This window comes from Eumetopias jubatus, unplaced genomic scaffold (assembly GCF_037043125.1).
Source record: "Eumetopias jubatus isolate StellerSeaLion01/CBP00866 unplaced genomic scaffold, mEumJub1_p1.0 scaffold_1, whole genome shotgun sequence".
NCBI classification, from domain to species: domain Eukaryota; kingdom Metazoa; phylum Chordata; class Mammalia; order Carnivora; family Otariidae; genus Eumetopias; species Eumetopias jubatus.
Window position 1 is genome coordinate 46,101,350 of NW_028274807.1, and position 17,813 is coordinate 46,119,162.

The following is a 17,813-nucleotide window of genomic DNA, read 5'->3' on the forward strand; positions in this document are numbered from 1 at the left end:
CTCCAGAAAGGGATTCTCTAGTGTCTTCTATGCTTTTTTTCAAGTCCAGCTAGTATCTTTATAACTGTTATTCTGAACTCCAGTTCATAATACTCTATGTGGATAATCTGAAAGACTCCACCTCAAAATTGCTAGAACTCATACAGGAATTCAGCAAAGTGGCATGATATAAAATCAATGCACAGAAGTCAGTTGCATTTCTATACACTAATAATGAGAGAAAAGAAAGAAATTAAGGAGTTGACCCCATTTACAATTACACCAAAAACAATGAAATACCTAGCAATAAACCTAACCAAAGAGGCAAAGGATCTGTACTCAGAAAACTATAGAACACTCATGAAAGAAACTGAGGAAGACATAAAGAAATGGAAAGACATTCCATGCTCATGGATTGGAAGAACAAATACTGCTAATATGTCAATGCTACATAGAACAATCTATACATTCAATGCAATCCGTATCAAAATACCATTGACTTTTTTCACAGAGCTGGAACAAATAATCCTAAAATTTGTATGGAACCAGAAAAGACCTCGAATAGCCAAAGGAATGTTGAGAAAGAAAACCAAAGCTGGTGGCATCACAGTCCCAGACTTTAAGCTCTATTACAAAGTTGTCATCATCAAGACAGTATGGTACTGGCACAAAAACAGACACATAGATCAATGGAACAGAATAGAGAATCCAGAAATGGACCCTCAACTTCATGGTCAACTAATCTTTGACAAAGCAGGAAAGAATATCCAATGGAAAAAAGACGGTCTCTTCAACAAATGGTGTTGGGAAAATTGGACAGCCACATGCAGACGAAGGAAACTGGACCATTTTCTGACACTATACACAAAAATAGACTCAAAATGGATGAAAGACCTCAATGTGAGACAGGAATCCATCAAAATCCTTGAGGACAGCACAGGTAGCAACCTCTATGAATTTGGCCACAGCAACTTCTTGTTAGACAAAGGCAAAAATGATTTATTGGGACTTTATCAAAATAAAAAGCTTTTGCACAGCAAAGGAAACAGTCAACAAAATCAAAAGACAACTGACAGAATGGGAGAAGATATCTACAAATGCCTTATCAGATAAAGGGCTACTATCCAAAATCTATAAAGAACTTATCAAACTTAACACGCAGAGAATAATCTAATTAAGAAATGGGCAGGGGCGCCTGAGTGGCTCAGTCATTAAGCATCTGCCTTCGGCTCAGGTCCTGGGATCGAGCCCTGCATCAGGCTCCCTGCTTCTGCCTCTCCCACTCCCTCTGCTTGTGTTCCTTCTCTGGCTGTGTCTCTCTCTGTCAAATAAATAAATAAAATCTTAAAAAAAAATCTTAAAAAAAAAAAAAGAAATGGGCAGAAGACATGAAAAGACACTTCTCCAAAGAGATACAGATGGCTAACAGACACATGAAAAAATGCTCCACATCACTTGGCATCAGGGAAATACAAATCAAAACCATGATGAGATACCTCCTCACACCAGTCAGAATGACTAAAATTAACAAGTCAGGAAGTGACAGATGTTGTTGAAGATGGGGGGACAGGGGAACCTTCTTACACAGTTGGTGGGAATGCAAGCTGGTGCAAGCACTCTGGAAAACAGTATGGAGGTTCCTCAAAAAGTTGAAAATAGAGCTACCCTATGACCCAGCAATTGCACTACTAGGTATCTACCCCAAAGATACAAATGTAGTGATCCGAAGGGGCACGTGTGCCCCAATGTTTACAACAGCAATGTCCACAATAGCCAAACTATGTTAAGAGCCCAGAAGTCCACCAACAGATGAATGGATAAAGAAGATGTGGTATATATGTACAATAGAATATTACTCAGCCATCAAAAAAAAAAAAAATGAAATCTTGCCATTTGAAACAATGTGAATGGAAATAGAGGGTATTATGCTAAGTGCAATAAGTCAATCAGAGAAAGACAATTATATGACCTGATTCATATGTGGAATCTAAGAAATGAAACAGAGGACCACAGGGGAAGGGAGAGAAAAATAAAACCAGATGAAATCAGAAAGGGAGACAATCCATAAGAGACTCTTAATCATAGGAAACAAACTGAGAGAAGGAGGGTAGGAGATGGGGTAACTAGTGATGGACATTGAGGAGGGCATGTGATGTAATGAGCACTGGGTCTTATATAAGACTTATGAATCACTGACCTCTACCTCTGAAACTAATAATATACTATATGTTAATGAATTGAATTTAAATTAAAAATATATTAAAAAATAAATGAATAAATCTTTAAACAAAATTTCAATTTCAGAAAGTCTAGTTGGAATCTGATGTAATTATACCAACTCAGAGTAGAAATACCGGTCCTCTAATAATTACTGCATGTGCTAATAGTTGTTTTAATTTGTCTTTCCTTGCTATCCAATGGGGAAACAGAAAAACTTTTCACTGGCAGATATAATCTTTCAAAATTGAGGTTTACAGGTAAAAATTAAAAGAGATAACTGGTAATGGAAAAGAGTGTATACTACTGCTCAAAGATCACTAAACCTAACTGAAAGGAATAGAACCATGAAATTTATGAAAACTGGACACAAAAGCAAAGAGGATACCAAGTAAAGTGCCCTAGACACAACCTGGGTATTAAAGGAGTTCCAATTCATACAAGAGGGCTTGTGTCCAAAGCCTCTTACTACAACTGAAACTCATATAGGAAGAATCCTAATTCTTTAAAATGTTTTCTTGTAGAAGATATGTCTGTTTCTCAAGTCTTTAGATAGATTAGAATCTGGCTTAATTCTAGAGTTATATTTGTAACAAGACCTCTTAATTCAATCATTTCTGACCCAGTGTCCTCTAACAGCCTCTTCACTGGACTCCCTACTATTATTCCTCACTGTCTTCAACCGACTCTTCACAGAGCAGGGAAGATCATAAGAATAAACAAAAACACAAATCCAGTCATACCACTACTCAGCTCTAACAGCTTCCACACACTCTTTGGAATAAGCTCCAACCCTGACACTTTCTACAAGTACCTGAATAACGTGACGTACTCACCACACAGTCAATGCCACCTTAGCTGTACCAGCTTCTTTTCTGGCTCCTCCAAAGCTCCTTCCCACCACAGGGCTTTTGCATCTTTTGTTCTCTTCCCTAGAATGTTTTTCTTTTTCTTCTTTGTCTATCTAGAACCTCCCAATTGATCCTTCAGTTCTCTGCTTAAAAGCGACTTCCTGTAAGAATTAGGCTCTTTATAATCTCCCACTCCTCCCACCCTTCTGGCCTCCTATTGTTGGAACTTGACCTTCATCATACTTGTCATAACTGCAATTGAGCTACCATGTATTTAATGTCTTTTCCCAATCCTGTACTGTAAGCCCCATGAAGAGATAATTGTGTCTTATTTACTGCTGTTTTCCCAGTGCTGGGCATATTGCAGGAAATAAGGCACTGAAGGAAATATAATTTTGCTATGTGCTCTTGCATAAAGGCATGAAAATTAGTCTATCTCACACAAAATCATGACTCTATCAACAATACATAGTATAAAATTAACAAGTGTTTGTGAAAGCTTAACGAAGAAGCTGTTGAAGCAAAATTTTTCACAATCTTTTCATTCCCAAATACTCTAAATTTCCAATTAGGTTGCTAAGCTGGGAACATGTAGTGATGTTCCTTGAAAATATTCACAGAATTCAGTGTGACAGCAAAGTTTCCTGGATGGAAACAAACTGAAGCTCTCAACCAAAGCCAATGAGCATTCAAATGAGTGAGTCATTAAAAGAAATTGTGTCTGAAAGGCCACCCAAGAAGAAATGGTAAGAAATTCAACCAGGGGGCGCCTGGGTGGCTCAGATGGTTAAGTGTCTGCCTTCAGCTCAGGTCATGATCCCAGGGTCCTGGGATCGGGTCCCACATCGGACTCCCTGCTCCTTAGGAGCCTGCTTCTCCCTCTGCCTCTCTCTCTCATGAATAAATAAATAAAATCTTTAAAAAAAAAAAAAGAAATTCAACCAGGGTTCTCTTGGATTTAGCCAATTCACTTATAACTTCAAATAAAACAAATGCTTCACAGAGGCAAGGATATGCAGAAACGTAAGTAAAAACTCAGGAGAGACCTATGAAATGAGGACTTCTCATGATTATGCCCTTACTATAAAGAAGTTCCTGATGATGGTAGATATTTCAAAAAACTATGGCATCTAAGACTCATCTAAATTAGTGACATAACCATTTGAAATTTGGCAGGCATATGTAAGTCTACAACATACTGATTCTGTTATCCGAGATCACTGTCAACTCCTAAACTTTAATAGAGGACATTTAGGTTTCTGTAGAATAAAAAGCTCCATAATTTAAACATCCAATGTAAAAAAATTTTTTTTAAATGAAGGGATATTTATTTTCAAGAAACCTTAACAAGGGGCATCTGGGTGGCTCAGTTGGTTAAGCAGCCGACTCTTGATTTCAGCTCAGGTCATGGTCTTGGGGTCCTGGGATCCAGCTCCATCTCGGGCTCCACCCTAAGTGGGGAGTCTGCCTGAGGATTCTCTCTCTGTCCCTCTGCCCCTCCCCCTACTTGTGTGTGTACATGTGTGTGCGTGCACTCTCTCTCTAAAATAAATAAATCTTTAAAAAGAAACCTTCAACTCAATAAATAATGAAGAGAGTAAGGGGAAAATATGAAGAAAAAAATTAATATGTTAAGCTGATACCAAGAGGAGGAAACTCAAGGAGAATAAGCAGCACATGAATTGTATATTTTCTATCCTCTGATCTATCAACTCCAGACTTTCAAGAAATAAAACTGAAAGAATGAGAATCTACCATCATCTCCCTCAGTGTTTTTTATCTTACTCTCCTGATGGTGGGGAATGAGTGTGTGTGTGTGTGTGTGTGTACGGTGGTGAAAGGAGGAAACTGACATTTGTTTCTTGCCTATGGTGTCTTGTGCTTACAGACCCTACACATGTATTAGAGTCCGTCTTCATAACCAACCCACGGAGGTTACAGAAGTGAAATGACTGGCCAGCAATCACCTGGTGAGCATGTGGCAGAGGCAGGGGTGCTCCTCCCACACCACCACGCTGCCCTACTTGCTCTGGTTCTGTAGGAAATATCATTCATTTAGTGTAATGTTTCCAGTTTTTCTCCTTTCCATTATTCCATCCAAATGAGTCTTCTTTCTCACTCTCAGAGCAATTTTATTAGCTTCCCACTTTGTTCCATAGCTCAGAAATCAGGAAAAAGTAAACCTTTCTTCCCACACAACAGCTGCTTCTCTACCACATTCTAAATGGAACTGTTAATGAGTCCTATGGTGTTTACCCCACGCCCACCAGAGCTGAGATGGAGCAGCTTGCACTGCCCTCAGTCATTCTCAGTGCCCAACATTCGTACACCTAGGACATTCTTAGTTAAATCATTGTTCAGTATCAAAATAATCATCTATTTTCTAATTTAAATGATTGCTTTGTTTGACATATCCTTCCATTAGTAGTACTTCTTAAACCTTTCCTACCACAGTGCTCCTAAGAGTAGAGGAAACAAATCCATGCCACAGTAGCCAAAACTCATGAGAGATTTTATTCAAGTCTTGCATTTTGTTTTAGAAATTCAAGTAAATTTTGCATTCTATTCCACTCAATAGCCTTGCTTTTAAGGGTTTTTTTTTAAGATTTTATTTATTTATTTGACAGAGAGAGAGAAAGTGAGAGAGGGAACACAAGCAGGGGGAGGGAGTGGGAGAGGGAGAAGCAGACTACCCGCCGAGCAGGGAGCCGAAGTGGGACTCGATCCCAGGACTCTGGGATCATGACCTGAGCCGAAGGCAGACACTTAACAACTGAGCCACCCAGGTGCCCAATAGCCTTGCTTTTAATTTTCCCCCTTGAGACTATCCACATTAACAATCCAGCAAATATCTCAGGTTTATTTTGTAGCATCTCAGCACTCCCAAGCATACTCCTGGTGGAGAGAGAATCTATTCTTTTGAGAAGAATGGTAATGTGGTCTTTAACACAGTACTATGAAATGGTAAGCTGTGGATAACAAAGCTTTAAATTTGTATGACACATTTCAATAACTGATAGATTTTTATTTTTTTTATTTTTATTAAAGATTTTATTTATTTATTTGACAGAGAGAGAGAGAGAGCAAGAGAGGGAATACAAGCAGGGGGAGTGGGAGAGGGAGAAGCAGACTCCCCGCCGAGCGGGAGCCCGATGCGGGGCTTGATCCCAGGACGCTGGGATCATGAACTGAGCCGAAGGCAGATGCTTAACGACTGAGCCACCCAGGCGCCCCTGATAGATTTTTAAAAAGTTATTGTCATTTGTGTTCCAATCTTATAAAAGTGAAAAATCAGTATTTCCTCTACCATGGAAAGGGAAGTGTATGGAATTTATATAAATGTTAGTATATGGAATTTATATAAATTTAATATATTCTAATTTTTAGAATTCTGAAACTAATTTTATTTGTAAAATTTATATATGTGCTATTAACTGTTCAGTCTTTCTCCTCTATTCTAATCTCAAATAAATACTAGAAGAAACACTTCATTTTTATTTTTAGAAATTGTAAAATATGGAAGTTGTGGTATAAAGTTGAAAATTACCTTGTTTTTCTATAACTGAGTATGAGGCCAAAAATCCTCGTCCAGAAACATGGATTCCACTCATGAACAGCACTGTAATTTCATTGCTTTTTGATTCAATTGAATGGTTCATCTGCAATCCCAGACCACAGTATTTGCCTAGTAATGAGAAAAAAAAAAGGTATTTGTTATGACTCTCATAAATTCAGTAATATTTACAATGTAGGTAAGAGCATCAGAATAATATACCAAACTGGACATTAAAGAGAAAATGAGGCCTAGAATGTTTAGTGATTAAAAATCACATTACTCTGAAGAAAAAAAATGCCAAGTAATAACTGTAAATAATTTAAAGGGAAAAAAATGGTACAGGCATCAGTGATCTTACAAAGATTCAGTTTCTTGTGAAAGACATTTCTTGTATACTCTATAATAGTTGTGAGGAATTAAAAAAATTATCTTAAAGCATTTCATGCATGCAGGTGGCTCATGAACAAATGTATAGTTAATCAGCAATATTCTTAACATACTCCCCACAAGGTGCCCCTAGATTCCTGGGCTTAGGGCACCCCTTAAACCTTTTTCAAATTCCCCTCAATTTTTCTCCCAAGGATTCCTGAACTTTTAGTCAATCCCTTTAGGTGATCATGCCCAGTGCTACAGCTTTAACTATGCTCTGACAATTCACATACACCTCTACCCGGGCCTTTTCTCTTAAAGTTTAGGGGTATATATCCAACTGCCAACTTTTATCCTTTAATGTCTAATAGACATATAAAAATAACATACCCTCAATACAGATTAATAAAAGGGAAAAAGAAAAAAATTAGAGCAAAATATCCACCAATAACAAAAATGCATTTTCTTATGTGCTTGGTAACCTAACAAATTCTGAATAAAGAATAACATTCCAAAATGTTTTAGGTTGTGGCAACATCATTCTAGAGCAAGAGTAATGTGTACTTCCACAAACACCATTTTTAAGGACTACATATGATTTTGTGAGTAAACTATCCTAAGGGATCAAGAAAACCCCAACAGAACTGGTAAGGGAGTTTAACAATGTCACAGGATCAATATACAAAAATTATATTTCCACATACTAGTCACAAATAATCTGAAGTGAAATTTTTAAAACTTCATAACAGCATCAAAAATATTAAAATATTTAGGGATAAATGTTTAAAAAAGAAATTCAAGGCATGCCTGGGTGGCTCAGTCAGTGAAGTATCCGACTTGATTTTGGCTCAAGGTCATGATCTCAGGGTTGTAGGATGAAGCCCCTTATTGGGCTCTGCATTGGGTGTGGAACCTGCTTAAGATTCTTTCTCTCTGCCCTAACCTCCATGCTCGTGGCACTCAAAAAAAAAAAAAATCAAAACCAGTATACTAAAAAATAGAAAACACTGCTGAGAAAAATTAAAGGAAAACTAAATAAAATGGGAGACAGACCAAGTTCATGAACTGGAAGACTCAATATTGTTAAGATGTCCATTCTCCCAACACTGATTTATTGATTCAATGCAATCCCTATCAAAATCCTAGTTTTTTTTTTCTTTTATAGAAAATAACAAGTTGAGGCTAAAATGTATATGGAAATGCAAAGGACAAAGAATAGCCAGAACAGTATAGTGAAAAAGACAGTTGAAAGACTACTATAACCTGATTTTAAACTTACTATAATATTACAGTAATCAAGACAGTGTGATACACTGTAATGGCAAATACAGATATATCTAGATCTTTATATCTATGTCTACACCTATATCTGTATGTATTTCAGTGGAGAACAGAGTTCAGAAATAAACACACATACCTGGTCAACTGGTTTCTGACAAAGGCATGAAGGTAATTCAATAGAGAAAGGATAACTCTTTCAACAAATATACTAAACCAGGTGGATATCAATATGCAAAAACAAAGTTAGAACTTTACTTCAAGTCAAAATGGATTACAGACCTAATTATAAGAGCTAAACTTCTAGAACTCTTACAAGAAAACACGGGAGAAATCTTTGTGACTTTGGGCTAGGCAAAGATTTCTTAAATCCAACACCAAAAGGAAAGTCCATTAATGAAAAAAAATGAGTAATTTACACTTATCAAAATTTAAAATGTTTCCTCTTCAAAAGACACCATTAAGAAAAAGAAAAGGCAAAACACAGACTGGGAGAAAATATTTACACAACATTAATCTGATAAAGAATTCATATCTGAAATGTGTAAAGAATTCTTACAACTCAATCTCATCTTGTAAAATGGGTGAAAGATTTCAATAGCCACATCTGTAAGACTTTATTTATTTATTTTGAGAGAGAGAGAGAAAGAGAAAGCATGATCAGGGGCAGAGGCAGAAGGAGAGGGAGAACCAGACTCCCCACTGAGCGGGGAGCTCAATGCAGGGCTCGAGTCCAGGACCCTGGGATCATGGCATGAACTGAAGGCAGATGCTTAACTGACTGAGCCACCCAGGTGCCCCAAATAGCCACATCTATAAAGAAGACCTACCAAATGGCAAATAGGCACATGAGAAGATGCTCAAGAGCATTAGCCATTAGGGAAATGAATATTAAAACTACGAGATATCATGACACTCTAAAATGGCTATAATCAAAAAAGACTGACAATACCAAATTTATTGGTGAGGATGTGGAGAAACTGATACCTTCAAACACTGATGGTAGAACTGTAAAATGACATAGCCATTTTCGGGAAGCAATTTGGCAGTTTCTTAAAATGTTAAGTATAAATATAGATATGTATATATATCTCACACAATTCAGCAATTCCATTTCTATTATCTATCCAAGAGGAAAGAAACCACATGTCCACAGAAGGGCTAGTCAAATGGTCACAGCATCATTTCTCACATTTGCCCCAAACAAAAACAACTTAATTGTTCATTAACTAATGGGAAAAAAAAAATGTGGTATATATTCATACAAAGAACTACTACTCACCAAAAGACAGAAACGAACTAATGATATATGCAGCAACATGGATGAACCTCAAAAACATTATGCTAAATAGAAGAAACAATTTATGATATTTCTAGAAAAGACAAAAAAAATTAGAAATAACAGATCAGTGGCTGCCTAGAAATGGGGGTAAAGTGGGAACTGACTACACATAGGCACAAGGGAACTTTTTGGTGTGAAAGAATTTCAAAAGAAATTTCATAAGAAACATTGAAACAATGTGTATTGTCAGAAACCATCAAGTGTTTGACGCAAAAAAAAAAAAAAAGTTCAGAGTCAGACACGGCAGAAAAAGGCCTTCAGAGATCTATTCCAAGCTGCTGACAGCTGAAAAAACTGAAAATCAAACACATGGGTGAATTGTCCAAAATAACACTACTTGTTAGAGGTGAAATCAGTACAGAATCTTTTGTCCCATTTTGTCCCATGCTTTTTTCTTCCACACACTACTTCCCAGTAATGGGGTTGACACTTTCCCTGGGGCTTCAAGGAGAAGCCTTTAACAACAGCATCATCTCCCTGGTAAGGGATTTGGGGTAGCACTTGTGGACCTCCACGGTGTCTGCAGTGGTCTAGCTGCTGTCTCCTTTCCACCCACAGCAACAACACCCTTGTGTTCTTTCCCTCATCATCCAGCAACAGTCTCATTCCTTAACTAAATTAGTAAATGCTTCAGCTTGTCTTTTTGTATAAACCATCATCTCGTAATACTACTTTTGCCCTTAACTGAATTATTTAAATCTATGCCACCTTCATTTTGAGAAAATTGCTAAGAGACTACTCTTTCCATTTCACTCTAAAACCATTTTTTATCGAATCAATGTTTCCAAAAGATCATATATAAGTAGAATTGTGGCATTCAGTCGTATTCTTAAAAATGAATTTTTTTTTTTAAAGATTGTATTTATTTATTTGAGAGAGAGAATAGCGAGGGGAAGAGCAGAGGAAAAGGGAGACACAGACTCCTTGCTGAGTATGGAGGCCAACGTGCAGGGCTCGATCCCAGGACCCTGAGATCATGACCTGAGCTGAAGGCAGATACCCAACCAACTGAGCCACCCAGGCGCCCCCAAAATGAGTTATTCTTTACAACTGTTTTTTCCCCTGCCAATGAAAAAGTACTATAATTGTTTTAAATACATTTCATAATTTTGTATTTTATGTGTTAGATCTAAAACCAGGTAATTCTTTTTTTCCAGAAAATGGAAATGATTTAACCCTAAAGCCATACTGACAGTTGTCAGTTAAAACAAAACCCCAAATTCTAAAACATCTAGCACTGTCTATAGATTTTATACATAGAACTTTTCTTTCAAGACATAATTCTCCAAAGCTTTACAATTTCTGAATTAAGAAAATTAGCTTATGTATGTTATAATTGTATAAAAACTTTTAGGATGAGCAGAGAAATTAGTTTGTTCTAAGAATAATTTCAGCCCACATATGAATAGAATAACATATAAGACATAGAAATCATATTTCATTCTACGTATCATTGTGTTTTAGATTATTTTTTCCCCTCAACTTGGAAAGGTTAAGTTCAATTTTTCTGTCCTGCAGTCAGATTCACCAGATATAAACTGACAAAGAAAAGGCCCTCAAAAAAAAGGCCGTCAAACAAATTTTCTCCCCTTGAGGCACAGAAAACTATAGAATACATGCTATTATGTCTTACAGTGAACTATACATCCATAACCTTAGCGTTACAGTGAACTACATCCATAACCTCAGCATCTGTATTTTTTTTGAAAGATTTATTTATTTTAGAGGAGGGGGCAGTACGTGCACACACACTCTTGAGAGGGGAGAAGTGCAGCAGGAGAGGGAGAGACAGAATCTCAAGCAGACTCCACATTGAGCCAGAGCCCCAACTCTGAGATCATGACCTGAGCAGAAACCAAGTGTCAATGCTTAACCGCTGGAACCACTCGGGCGCCCCAGCATAAATGGTTTTAAAGTGATAGTATGGCTCTTCTGTCATATAGAACTTTTAGAAAAAGGTTGCAAACAAAAAACAACAACCAAAAGAACTAATCTAAAAATAACAAGGAATATGCTACATTTATAAAATTAAAAAAAAATCCACTTAATTGAAAGCCAAGAACATTCAGTCTATAACTTCTCGACTTATTTAGCATTTAATAAATAAATACCAAACATCAAGGCATGTGCATGAGCACACACACTTCGTCTTAGGTAACAGGGTGTTCAACATGTTTTTTGCTCACCCTTTATTTCTTTAAAAACAACTACTGTGGAAAAGGCTTTCTAATCCTAAATATGAGATGCAATTTAAATAAAAATTAATATTAACTTTATTAGTAAAAATATCAAAAATTTTAACATTCAAGCAAAATAACATTCAAAAAGTCCTATAACAGTTACTATCTGCATCTACCAAAAGAAAAGATGATTAAATCTTCAGACTTTTTCAATACTAAATAACTCAAAAATATACTGGTAAATAGAATAAATATTAAATACTGTATTATTTTTAAATACTAAGTATTTTCAAATAATGACCTAACATTAAAAACAATAACTTAAAATTGATGTTATTCCACATCTTATCTTAAATATTAAAAATACCTGAAGCTATATAATTTGTTAGCAAAGCCAGATGTGTGCAGAGCCAGTGCCCATCACATTAAATCTTAGAGGCCAAATGGGAATTGGCAAAGGTAAGAGAATTAGAATCTACGTAAGTCAGTTAACACTTGTAAACGTGAACAAGTTTCACCTGGGCAGCACTAGCTGTTCTTTGTCACTTAAGGATCTATGTATATGTGTGATTTTATTACAAGGCTGATTAAGGACCTCATGAGGTACAAATAATGACTTTTCAGATACTCTTAGGTACAAATGAAAAAGATCCTACTTAAAGAATATTATCATGCCATGCAAAGGTGTCTTTATAAAAATTTTATCATGTATACTAATACTAGGAAATCCCAAATTATTAGATTGAACTTGGAAGTGCTCTAAAAAATTTAAAAAACTGACAAAAATATATTCTTGAAATAAAACAATGTTTAAAAAAGTTTTTCCAACCCTTTCAATATGGACAGAATAATAAAGGTATTTCCTATTAGCACTACAGCTTTACCTCCTGTTTCTTCAGTCATTTGGAGTTACCTTGTCCTCTGAAATGTGAATATATTCAATCTGTGGTAGAAATAAAACTTCTTAAAAAACTACCCTTCAGTGAAACTCAAAAGGCAGTAAGTGCTAAAGAACAGACCATCTCAATAAAAAAAAGAAGAAAAAAAGAAGAGTGCAGTGGCTGACTTTGTAGGTGCTTAAGTGAGTTCAATATATACCAGATAAACACCTCCTTCACATCTTATTCCCAGCCAAAATGAATGTCTCTCTCCTCACTTGGTTGTCCTTTGATCAAAGGTTTTACCCATTATACAAGTAATGCAAGCACTTAGCAAAATACTCTGGGAAAGGAAGAAGAAAATTCATTCCTAATCTGGGCAATATATCTTAATCTGGGCAATGTACCTTAATCTGGGCAATGTACTAGTTATTTCTTCAATTCCATTTTCCTAGTTTGGCCATTCAAAGGTACTCCTAAATCAACATAAATCATTTAATTGTTAACAATTATAGGTTCTACTGATGGCTCTCAAACCCCGCCAACATCTCTAGAAGTTTCTCATGGACAAAATTAGAATTTCAAAAAATATATGGACATATACACAAAATTATAAATAAAAAAGTTAATCAAGTATTTTAATCACCATAAGACCTATGAAACACTGGTTTTAGTCTAAAAGAATCCAAGATCCAGGCATATAAAAGTGTTTAAAAAATCATTACTCTTAGGAAACTAGAAAAATTCAATCCAGAGTAAGAAAAAAAGATATAAGGATTAGAGCAGAAACCAGTGAAATTGAAAACAGGAAATCAAGAGAGAAAATTAATAAAGCCAAAAGCTGGTTCTTTGAAACAAAAGTCAATAAGCCTCTAATAAGGCTAATTAAGAAAAAAAAGAGGACACAAATCACTAATATCAGAAATGCAAGTGTGGACACCATTACAGACCCAACAGTCATGAAAAAATAATAAAGGAATACTATGAACAAATCTATGCCCACAATTTGTTAACCTAGATGAAAGGAACAGGTTCCTTGAAACACATAATTTGCCAAAACTCAAATAAGAAGAAATAGACAATCTGAGTTTTTATTTAATTTCTATTTAAGAAATTGAATCAATAATTAATAATCTTTCAAAAGAGAAAGAACTGGGCACAAATGGGTTCAGAGATGATTTTTACCAAACATTTAAGGAAAGGTTATACCAATTTTCTACAATCTCTTTCAGACGGCAGAAGCAGGGGAATACTTCCTAACTCATTCTATAAGGCTAGCCCTACCATAAAACCAAAATCAAACATACTACGTAAAATGAAAACTACGGGTCATTATTTCTCATGGAATAGACATAAAAATTCGTAACAAAATACTAAGAAATCAGGGGTGCCTGGTTGGCTCAGTCGGAAGAGTATGCAACTCTTAATCTCAGGGTTGTGAGTTCGAGCCCCACAGTGGGTGTAGATTACTTAAAAATAAAAATCTTTAAAAATTATTAAGAAATCAAATCCAACAATGTATTAAAAAGAATTATACACCATGATCAAGTGTGATTTATCCCAAGTTTGCAAGGTAGGTTCAACATTTTAAAATAATGAAATCCATCACATCAACACGCAAAAAAAGAAAAATATTGTGATCAAATCAATAGATGCAGAAAAAGCATTTGACAAAACCCAACATCCATTCATGATACAAACTCTCAGTGAACTAGAAATAGAGGGGAACTTCCTTAGTTTAATAAAGAGGTATTTACAAAAAACCTAAGCTAATATCATACTTAATACAGTGAGAAATTCAGAGCTTTTCCAGTAAGATCAGAAACAAGGCAAGAATGTCCCCTCTTACCACTCCTCTTTTACATCATACTAGAAGTATTAGTTAACACAGTAAGACAAGGGGGAAAAAAGTACCAGATTGTAAAGGAAGAAATAAAACTGTTCACAAATGATAGGATTAGCTATGTAGAAAATCCAAAAGAATTGAACAAAAAACTCCTCTATTAAGCAATTATACAAGGTTGCAGAATACAAGATTAATGGATAAAAGTCAATTGCTTTCCTATATACTGACAATAAAAAACTGGAATTTGAAATTAAAAACACAATACCATTTATATTAGCACCCCCAAAATGAAATAGGGGTAAGTCTAATAAAATATGTGCAAGAACTATGTGAGGAAAACTACAAAATTCCAAGAGTGAAATAAATGGAGAGATGTTCCATGTTCATGGAGAGGAAAACTAAATATTGTCAAGATGTCAGTTCCTGCCAACTTTATAGACTGAAAGCAATCCAAATCAAAATCCTAACAAGTTGGGATAATTGGATATTTGCATGTAAAAGAATGAAATTGGACTCCTATCTCATACCACTCACAAAAATTAACTCAAAATGGATTAAAGACTTAAATGTAAAACCTGAAACCATGAAACTTCTAGAAGAAAACATAGGAATAAAGTTCCTTGACATGGGTCTTGGTAAGGATTTTTTTTAATATGACACCTAAAGCACAAGCAACAAAATAAAAGATAAATAAGAGGGACGGTATCAAACTAAAAAGCTGTACAACAAAAGAAACTACCAACAAAGTGCAAAGACAATCTATGGAATGGAGACAAAAATATTGGTTAACCATTTATTTGTTAAAGGGTTAATATCCAAAATATATAAAGCACTTCTATGACTCAAAGCAAACAACTGCAACAACAACAAAACCCAATTAAAAAATGGGCAAAGGACCTGAACAGGCACATTTCTCCAAAGATGATCTATGAAAGGCCAATGGGTACCTGAAAAGATGCTCAACGTCACTAGTCATTAGGGAATCACAAATGAAAAACACAGTAGGATATCACCTCATGTCTGTTAGAATGGTCATCATCAAAAAGGTAAGAGACAGGGGCGCCTGGGTGGCTCAGTTGGTTAAGCGACTGCCTTCAGCTCAGGTCATGATCCTGGAGTCCCAGGATCGAGTCCCGCATTGGGCTCCCTGCTTGGCAGAGAGTCTGCTTCTCCCTCTGACCTTCCCCCCTCTCATGCTCTCTCTCTCTCTCTCTCTCATTCTCTCTCTCTCTCTCTCATTCTCTCTCTCAAATAAATAAATAAAAAGATTAAAAAAAAAAGGTAAGAGACAACAAATGCTGGTGTGAATCTGGAGAAAAGAGAACCCTGTACACTGTTTGTGGGATTGTAAACTAGCACAGTCACTACAGAAAACAGTATGGAGAATCCTCAAAAAAAAAAAATAGAACTACCATATGATCCAGCAATTCTATTTTTGGTAATTTATCCAAAGCAAATAAAAACACTAACTCAAAAAGATATTTGCACCCCCACATTCATAGCAGCATTATTTATAATAGCCAAGATATGGAAACCACTTAAGTGTCCAACCATGGATGAATGGATACATATACATGCAACAAAATACTATACAACAAAGTATCATTCAGCCATAAAATATGAGGAAATCTTACCATTTGCGACAACAATGATGAACCTTAAAGACATTATGCTACATGAAATCAGATAAAGACAAATACTGTATGATCTCACTTATATGTGTAATCTAAAAACCCCCCACCAAACTCACAGAAAACAATATCAAGCTTATGGGTACCAGAGGCAGATGCACCTATGGGTGGGGGTAGGGGGAGTAGGAAATGATGGATGTTAGCTGAACCTACTATAGTAATCATTTTACAATATATGTAAATGAAACCATCATCCTATACAGCTTAAATTTATATAGTGATGTATGTCAATTATTTCTCAATAAAACTGGAAAAAAAATCCCAGTGAGTTATTTTTTGGCTATCAACAAAATGATTCTAAAGAATTTATGGAGGGACAAACGACCCAGAATAGCAAATATAATACTGAAGAAAAACAAAGTTGGAGGAATGACACTACCCATTTTCAATACTTACTATAATGCTACAGTAATCAAGACAGTGTGATATTGGTGAAAGCATAGACAAACAGATCAGTGAAAAAGAAGAGAGTCCAGAAATAAATCCACATAAATATGGTCAACTGATCTTTGACAAAGGACCAAAGGCAATACAATGGAGCAAAGATAGTATTTTCAACAAATGGTGCTGGCACAACTGGACAGCCATATGCAAAAAAATGAATCTAGACACAGACCTTATACCCTTCACAAAAATTAATTCAAAATGGATTACAAACCTAATAGTAAAATGCAAAATTGTAAAACTCCTGGAAGATAACACAGGAAAAAATCTGGATGACCTTGAGTAGGATGATGACTTTTTAGATAGAACTCCAAAAGGCACGAAATAACTGATAAGGTGGACTTCATTAAAATTAAAAACTTCTGCTCTGGAAAGACAATGTAAAAAGAATGAGAAGACAAGCCACAAACTGGGAGAAAATATTTACAAAATACACAGGTGATAAAGGACACATCTGATAAAGGACTCTTATCTAAAATATACAAAAAACTCTTTAACACTCAATAATAAGAAAACCCGAAATAAAAATAGGCCAAAGACCCCGACAGACACCTCACCAAAAATATACAGATAACAAGCATATAAAAAGATTCACTACATTATATGTTATCAGGGAAATGTAATTAAAACAATGAAATATCACTATATACCTACTGGAATTTAGAATGGTCAAAATCCAGAATACTGACAACACTAAATGCTGATGAAAATGTAGAGAAACAGGAATTCTCATTCTTTATTGGGAAAACAAAATGGGGGATTCTTTTTGGGATTTCTTACAAAACTAAAAAGTCCCACCATACAATCCAGCTATCACATTCTTGGATACCTACTCAAAGGAACTGAAAATTGATGTCCATGGAGAAACCTATACACAGATGTCTATAGCAACTTTATTCATAAATTGCTAAAGTTTGGAAGTAACTAGGATGTCCTTTAGTAGGTGAATGGATACATCCAGATGATGAAATGTTATTTGATACTAAAAAGAAATGAGCTATCAAGCCATGAACAGACATGAACTTTAAATGCACATTACTAATTGAAAGAAGAGAGTCTGAAAAGACTGCACATTGTTTAATTGCAATTATATCACCTTCTGGAAAAACAAAACAATAAAAAGATTTACAGTAGAAGACAATAAAAAGATCAGTGGTTGTCAGGCACTGGGGGAAGAAGGAT

At 35.6% G+C, this 17,813-nt stretch overlaps 1 protein-coding gene across 1 annotated transcript in view; it reads right to left on the minus strand.

Annotated features, from left to right (window-relative positions):
• The window catches only part of DCBLD2 (discoidin, CUB and LCCL domain containing 2), a 90,990-nt gene that overhangs the window by 38,834 nt on the left and 34,343 nt on the right, over window positions 1–17,813 (minus strand). Inside the window, exon 3 of the mRNA XM_028119153.2 lies at window positions 6,595–6,732. Within this exon, the coding sequence (XP_027974954.2) occupies window positions 6,595–6,732 (138 nt within the window). The remainder of the gene's footprint in view (window positions 1–6,594; window positions 6,733–17,813) is intronic.